The 7,094-nt window shown below is 41.7% G+C and overlaps 1 protein-coding gene and 2 pseudogenes across 1 annotated transcript; 1 reads left to right on the forward strand and 2 right to left on the reverse strand.

The window, feature by feature from the left end:
- The first annotated feature begins 219 nt into the window (after positions 1-219).
- On the forward strand, positions 220-1,726 carry LOC119001605 (proteasome subunit beta type-2-like; annotated as a pseudogene).
- A 1,369-nt stretch (positions 1,727-3,095) lies between these two features.
- On the reverse strand, positions 3,096-4,067 carry LOC119001603 (ubiquitin-conjugating enzyme E2 variant 1-like; annotated as a pseudogene).
- Positions 3,566-3,919, reverse strand: LOC119001604 (cytochrome c oxidase subunit 6B1-like). Its single transcript, XM_037067015.1, has one exon. The coding sequence runs from the start codon at positions 3,863-3,865 to the stop codon at positions 3,647-3,649; it is 219 nt and encodes a 72-aa protein (XP_036922910.1). The 5' UTR covers positions 3,866-3,919; the 3' UTR covers positions 3,566-3,646.
- Positions 4,068-7,094: the final 3,027 nt, after the last annotated feature.

Genomic DNA, 7,094 nt, shown 5'->3' on the forward strand with positions numbered 1-7,094 from the left:
CCAGGCACCAACCCCTGGTCCAGGCTAGATGCATATGGGAGGCAACCAATTGGTGCTTCTCTCTCACACTGATGTTTCTCTCTTCCCCTTCCTCTCACTCAAAAAAAGAAAGTAATGAAAACAAATGTCTTTGTAGAGCAAAGCTGAAGTTGGTGGTGCTGTCTCACTGGTGAGGTAGCGAAGCCAGGGAGTCCCGTGCCCTGTGCAGCCTGCAGCCCCTGGCCTCCCACCAGCATGGAATACTTCATTGGCATACAGGGCCCCAACTTTGTCCTTGTTGCCTCTGAGCAGTTGGCCACTACCAGTATTGTCCACATGAAGGACGATCATGACAAGGTGTTTAAGATGAGTGAAAAAATCTTACTCCTATGTATTGGAAGTGCTGGAGACACTGTACAGTTTGCAGAATATATTCAGAAAAATGTGCAACTTTATAAGATAAGAAATGGTTATGAATTGTCTCCCACAGAGGCAGCTAATTTCGCTCAGGGGAACCTGGCTGACTGTCTTCAGAGTCGGACCCCATATCATGTCAACTTCCTCCTGGCTGGCTATGATGAGCATGGGTGTCTGTGTTCTACTACATGGACTACCTGGCAGCCTTGGCCAAGGCCTCTTTCACAGTCCATGGCTATAGTGACTTCCTGACTCTCAGTATCCTGGACCAGTACTACACACCAACTATCTCATGTGAGATGACAGTGAAGAGGATATTTGGAGATCTTCTTTCCAGCCCCTTCTTGCCTGTAAGGTGTCTTTTGTGAAATCAGCTGACAGTCTGATGGGAACTGCCCTGTAAGTAGCTAACTGTTTTTCTCTTGCTGCTTTTAAGGCTCTCTGATTATCTTTGAAGTTTGACATTTTAATTTTGATGTATTTTGGAGTGGGCCTCTTTGTATCCATCTTGTTTAGTACTCTTTGTCCTTCCTGGACTTGCATGTCTATTTCCTTCACTAAATTAGCAAAGTTCTCTTTCATTATTTTTTAAAGACAGATTTCCAATTTCTTGTTCTTTCTCTCCTCCTTCTGACACCCCTATGATGCGAATGTTGGAAGACCTGAAGTTGTCCCACAGGCTGCATACACATTCCTCATTTTTAAAAAAAAATTATTTATTCATCTTTAGAAGGGAAGGGAAGGAGAGAAGGAGAGAAATATCAATGTATGGTTGCTTTTGGTGCATCCCCTGCTGGGAAATGGCCCCTGCTGGGAACTGGCCTGCAACCTAGGCATGTGCTCTGACTGGGAATTGAACCGTGATCTTCTCTTTCAAAGGCCCGTGCTCAATCCACTGAGCTACACCAGCCAGGGCTTACATTCCTCATTTTTTTTTTTTGGATTCTTTTTTCATCTTGTTCTGATTGCCTGGGGGTTTTTTTTGTTTGTTTTTTGTTTTGTTTTGGTTTTTTGCTTCTTTATGTTCCGAATCTTCAATTTGATTCTTGGCTTCATCCATTCTACTGTTATTTCCCTATAAATATTTCTTTATTTCAATTAGTGTATCCTTCATTCCTGACTGTATCTTTTTTATGCTGTTGAGGTCCTCAGTAAATTCCTTGAGCATCCTTATAACCAGTGTTTTGAATTCTGCATTTGATAGATTGCTTATCTCCATTTAGTTTAGTTCTTTTTCTGGAGTTTTGACCTGTTCTTTCATTTGGGCCATGTTTTTTTGTCTCCTCATTTTGGCAGCCTCCTTGTGTTTCTTTCTAGGTATTAGGTAGAGCTGCTCTGACTCCTTGTCTTGGTAGCATGGCCTAATGTAGTAGGTGTCCTCTAGGGTCTAGTGGCACATCCTTTCCCATGGACCAAACTGGATACTTTAGATGAGCCCTTCATGTGGGCTGAGTACACCCTCCACTTGTAGTTGAGCCTTGGTTGCTGTTTGCAGATCAATGGGAGGGATTTACCCAGCCCAGTCAGCAGCAAGGATTGGCTGTGACTAATGACCACCACCCTCTGCCCTCTGTGGAAGACCAGCTGTGTAGGGGCAGGGCGGTGGTGCTCTGATGTGCTCTGTAGCTATATACTGGGTGTGCTGGCCATGGGCTTTCCTGGGTGGTGTAGACCAAGGTCAGCCCCTATCTGTGTTTTGCCCAGGGTAACCCTGCCTGAGCTATAAAACAATGTGAGATGGCTGCTCGTTGTGCTCGGCTTGGAGATTCCAGGGTAAAGCCAAGTTGTGAACCTAGGCTGGCATGCTTGTGCTGGGCCTGGGGCCACTTAACTAGAAGCATGGAGGCTGAGGGTTCACTGAGATTGGCTATTGCTTGTTTGAGAGGATTTAGGAAGTTGAGAAGCATGAGCCAAGATCTGTCATTCACATGGAAGATTCTTTGCTAGCTTGGGTGGGCCCAGATGTTAGATAAGATGGAGTCTCAGAAGATATCTAGGGTCGGACAGTTTATCCAGGGTGATCGATGGAGTCTCAGATATGCACCCACCTTCTGGCTTTGTGGCTCTGAGCAGGGATTATTCAGAAAGGGACAATGGCCTTTCAGTCTGGGAAAGAAAGATGTCCCCCAGCTCTCGCCTTGATGCCAAACCATTTACTTCCTTCCTGTATGCCACTGGTGCCTTTTAAGCTCCTATGTGAGTGCTGGAGCTCGGAGGTAGTACGTCTGAGTAGGTCCATGTGGGGGTTCTTTAAGAGGAATTGCTTGAGGCTCCAGCAGGTTCTTCCCCCAACTGAATTCCCCCTAATTTTTGCAGCCAGGAGTTATGGGGACTTATCTTCCTGGCACTGAAACCCTGGGCTGGGGGCCTGGGACTCCTTGCTCCTCGGATATCCCCCCTGAATTTTTACACACCACACGCAGGCCTGGGACCAGCCCATTCCATGTCTCTGCCCCTCCTAACAATCTGGATGGATGTGATTTCTTTAAGTCCATAGTTGTCAGACTTCCATTCAATGTGATTTCTGATGGTTCTGAGTGATGGTTGTTCTATAATTTAGTTGTGATTTTGATGTGGTTGTCCATGGAAGTGAGTTGTGTTTACCTATGCTGCCATCTTGAATGTTAGCCTAAATTACTTTTGAAAGGGAGCTTTCTTTCCAGTACTTTAAGATTTGTAAGACATATCATGGAAATTTACTACTGTGGAAAATGAATAGTGTTTAAATCACATAGGGAAAGGGGAAGGGCCTGCGGTTTTTCCTTTTGATTAATTGCTCTAAGATTTTCTTCAGGTGGCTGTGGGGGTATCATATTTTCTTTAGATTGTTAGGCACTGAATCTCCTTCAGGAAAACTTTGATGCCATATTAATTCTGCCATTTTGCTAGCACTGATTTGGCTCTTAGATTCACCACTCCATTAGAACTATTAACTCCATTCATGTTAATTTTTGTTACAAATCTTACAAAGAGGAGTGCTTCTGGGTATTTAGGTCCACAATCTATTTTAAGGCTATATATTACATTTTCATAAATTGTTCTTGGAGGCCCAATTATTATCCTTGTCCATCTTTTTTTACACTGTTCTAACAAGTATTTATTGTTAGTTCAGCCATGATTTAGGATCCTAGGATAGGATATAGCCAGGTCCCCTTTCACCTCCCTGGGAGAAGGATGGAAGACAGAGGACAGGTGGGAAGCAGCCAGTTCAGATCTTCCCAGGAAATGTGCCTTCTGTCCGGTGGTCATCCTAGGCCAACACCCAGGATATGGGGCAAATGAACTTACACACACGCCGGTACCATTCACACATGGAAATATCACCCCCTTTAGCAGCCATTGCCTTCTCACAGTGGTAAAAGTCCAGGTAGTTCTGCCAGTGGTTTCTGGTCAGGTTCTGGTTGGTGAAATGGCTATCAAAAGGGAGAGTCTTGCAGTTCTTGATTTTGGTTTTGATGTCTTCTGCCATGTTGCTGACTCCTAAAGACGCCCCTGAAGCCACTCACAGCTCATCGTGACCCTCAGCCATCCTTGTCCATCTTGCAAGTGTCATGTCTTCATCATCTTTTAGACCCCCACTAACTGTGCCACCTATTACTCCTTACTGGTATTTCTTCCCACAGTTGGAAATTGCAAGGTACTTTTACCCACAAACCTGTGATGGCTGCTATCTTATGTCACTGTTGCTAGAATCCTGACCACCTGAAGAGCTTTCTGAAACGACTAATTCTTTTTTTTTCAATTTTTTTATTTAATTATTTTTCAAGTACTGTTTTCTGTCTATTATTCCCATCCCATCCCACCCCCCATCCTCCCCCCTCCCTCCCATTTCCACCCTTCTCAGTTGTTGTCCATGTATCCTTTATATAGGTTCCTCTAAATCCCTCCCTTATTTCCCCTGAAATTCCCTCCCCTCTCCCCTCTGGTCACTGTCAGCCTATTCTCTATTTCAGTGTCTTTGGTTATATCTTGCTTGCTTGTTTGTTTTGCTGTTTAGCTTCCTGTTAAAGGTGAGATCATATGGTATTTGTCCTTCAACAGCTGGCTTATTTCACTCAGCATAATGCTTTCCAGTTCCATCCATGATGTTGCAAAAGGTAGGAGCTCCTTCTTTCTTTCTGCAGCATAAAATTCCATTGTGTATATGTACCACAGTTTTTTGATCCATTCATTTACTAACAGGAACCTAGGTTGCTTCCAACTCTTGGCTATTGTAAATTGTGCTGCTATGAACATTGGGGTGCATAGGTTCTTTGGGATTGGTGTTTTAGGGTTCTTAGGATACAATCCTAGCAGTGGAATTGCTGGGTCAAAAGGCAGGTCCAATTTTAGTTTTCTGAGAAAATTCCATACTGTTTTCCATAATGGTTGTACCAGTCTGCAATCCCACCAACAGTGGACCAGAGTCCCCTTTTCCCCACACCCTCTCCAACATTTGTTGTTTATTGCTTTGTTTATGATAGCCATTCTCACCAGTGTAAAGTGGTATCTCATTGTGGTTTTAATTTGCATCTCTCTGATAGCAAGCGATATTGAGCATCTCTTCATGTGTCTCTGGATGTTCTGTATATCCTCCTTGGAGAAGTGTCTGTTCAAGTCCTTTCTCCATTTTTTAATTGGGTTAGTTGTCTTCTTAGAGTGAAGTCGTGTGAGATCTTTGTATATTTTGGAGATTAAACCTTTGTCTGAGGTATCATTGGCAAATATGTTTTCCCATCCAAACATCTTTTTATTTTAATGCTGTTTTCTTTAGCTGCGCAGAAGCTTTTAATTTTGATGAGATCCCATTTGTTTATTCTTTCCTTTATAGTCCTTGCTGTAGGGGACATATCAGTAAAAATGTTGCTGCGTGAAATATCTGAGATTTTCCTGCCAATGTTCTCCTCTAGGACTTTAATGGTGTCATGGCTTATATTCAAGTCTTTTATCCATCTTGAATTTATTTTGGTATATGATGTAAGTTGGTGCTCGAGTTTCATTTTTTTGCAGGTAGCTGTCCAGTTCTCCCAACACCATTTGTGGAAGAGGCTATGTTTACCCCATTTTATGTTACTGCCCCCTTTGTCAAATATTAATTGACTATAGAGAGTTGGGTTTATTTCTGGGTTCTCTGTTCTGTTCCATTGTTCTATGTGCCCGTTTTTATGCCAGTACGAGGCTGTTTTGATTACAGTGGCCTTGTAGTACAATTTGATATCAGGTATTGTGATCCCTCCTACTTTGTTCTTCTTTCTTAACATTGCAGCTGCTATTCGGGGTCTTTTATGGTTCCATATAAATTTTTGAAGTGTTTGTTCTATGTCTGTGAAATATGCCATTGGTACTTTAATAGGTATTGCATTGAATCTGTAAATTGCTTTGGGTAGTATGGACATTTTGATGATGTTAATTCTTCCAATCCATGAACAAGGTATACGTCTCCATTTGTTTGTGTCTTCCTTGATTTCTGTCTTCAGTGTGAAATGACTAATTCTTGAACACTCCTTGCTCTACAAATTGAGTCAGTAAATCCTGGCTATGTTTTGGAAAATGTGAAGCTCCCTCATACTCCCCAGCTGATTCTGGTGTAATCAGGTTTGAAAACCACTTCCAAAGGCAAAAGAACCATCAAAAGAATTTTTAGTAAGGTAGTGAAATGATCAGAGTTGGATTTTAGAAAAATTACTCTGGTATAGTAATGTTGAGAATGGGGTGGGCAGAGGGTGGGGGATGCTGAGATGTCTTAGGAGGAGATTGCAGGAAATAAGGAAGTTCCCAGCACAGCCAGTAGCAATGTGAATGGAGTGAAAGAATTGTGAAGAGAGGGTATTTGTGAATGAAAGAAGGAGGAAGCTGGGGGATGAATGATGGCTTCCTGTCTAAGACAAATCCACTTAAAAACTCTTTCCTGAAGCCTTATCAAATTTGCATTCACACCCTATGAAATACACCTATCTGCAAAGGAGAGTGAAAAGTGTATTCTTTTATCTGGACACATTACCATCCAGAATAAATTAGGGTTCTATAAGGAAGGAAAGTAGGATGATTTTGGGTGGACAACTAACTGTCTTTGCCACCACAATATTCATGGATTAGAAAACTCAGTATCATAAATATATTTTCCCCAAACAAATCTAAATATAGATCCTGTGCAATTCCAATAAAAATTGCAACAGAGGCTTTAATGGAATTTGACAAACAAATTCTAAAATTCCTATGGAAGAACAAACAGGCAAGAATAGCAATGACAGTTTTGAGGAGGAGGGACAAGGTGTGGAGACTTGTCTTTCTAGATGTGTTATAAAGGCTGTACTGATTTAGACAATATGATGTGGTCCACATATAGACAAAGAGGCCAATGAAACAGAAAGTAATGATTGAAATAGATCCTCATGTTTCCATACAGAAAATTGATATATGACCAAGGTAGCATTACAAATTATTGAGGAAAGAACAAATGGGCCAGTCAAGAAATGCTGCTGTGTCTACCTGGACTATGTTGGGGAAGGGGAGATATTTCTCCACTCAATACCCTTTAAAATCAACTCTAGATTGATTAGAGATATAAACATAAAAGGCAAAACTTTTAAATTAAAAAAATATATAGTAGAGTAGACAAAGATTTAATTAGAGTAGACAAAGATTTCTAATAGTTTTCATGCTTTTTGCTCTCATGTCCCTAAAAATTTTTTGAAAGATTATAAGTCCTCTTGCACATG

The sequence above is a fragment of the Sturnira hondurensis genome, unplaced genomic scaffold, assembly GCF_014824575.4.
Source record: "Sturnira hondurensis isolate 20B ecotype Veracruz unplaced genomic scaffold, ASM1482457v3 Scaffold0016960, whole genome shotgun sequence".
Lineage (NCBI taxonomy): Eukaryota > Metazoa > Chordata > Mammalia > Chiroptera > Phyllostomidae > Sturnira > Sturnira hondurensis.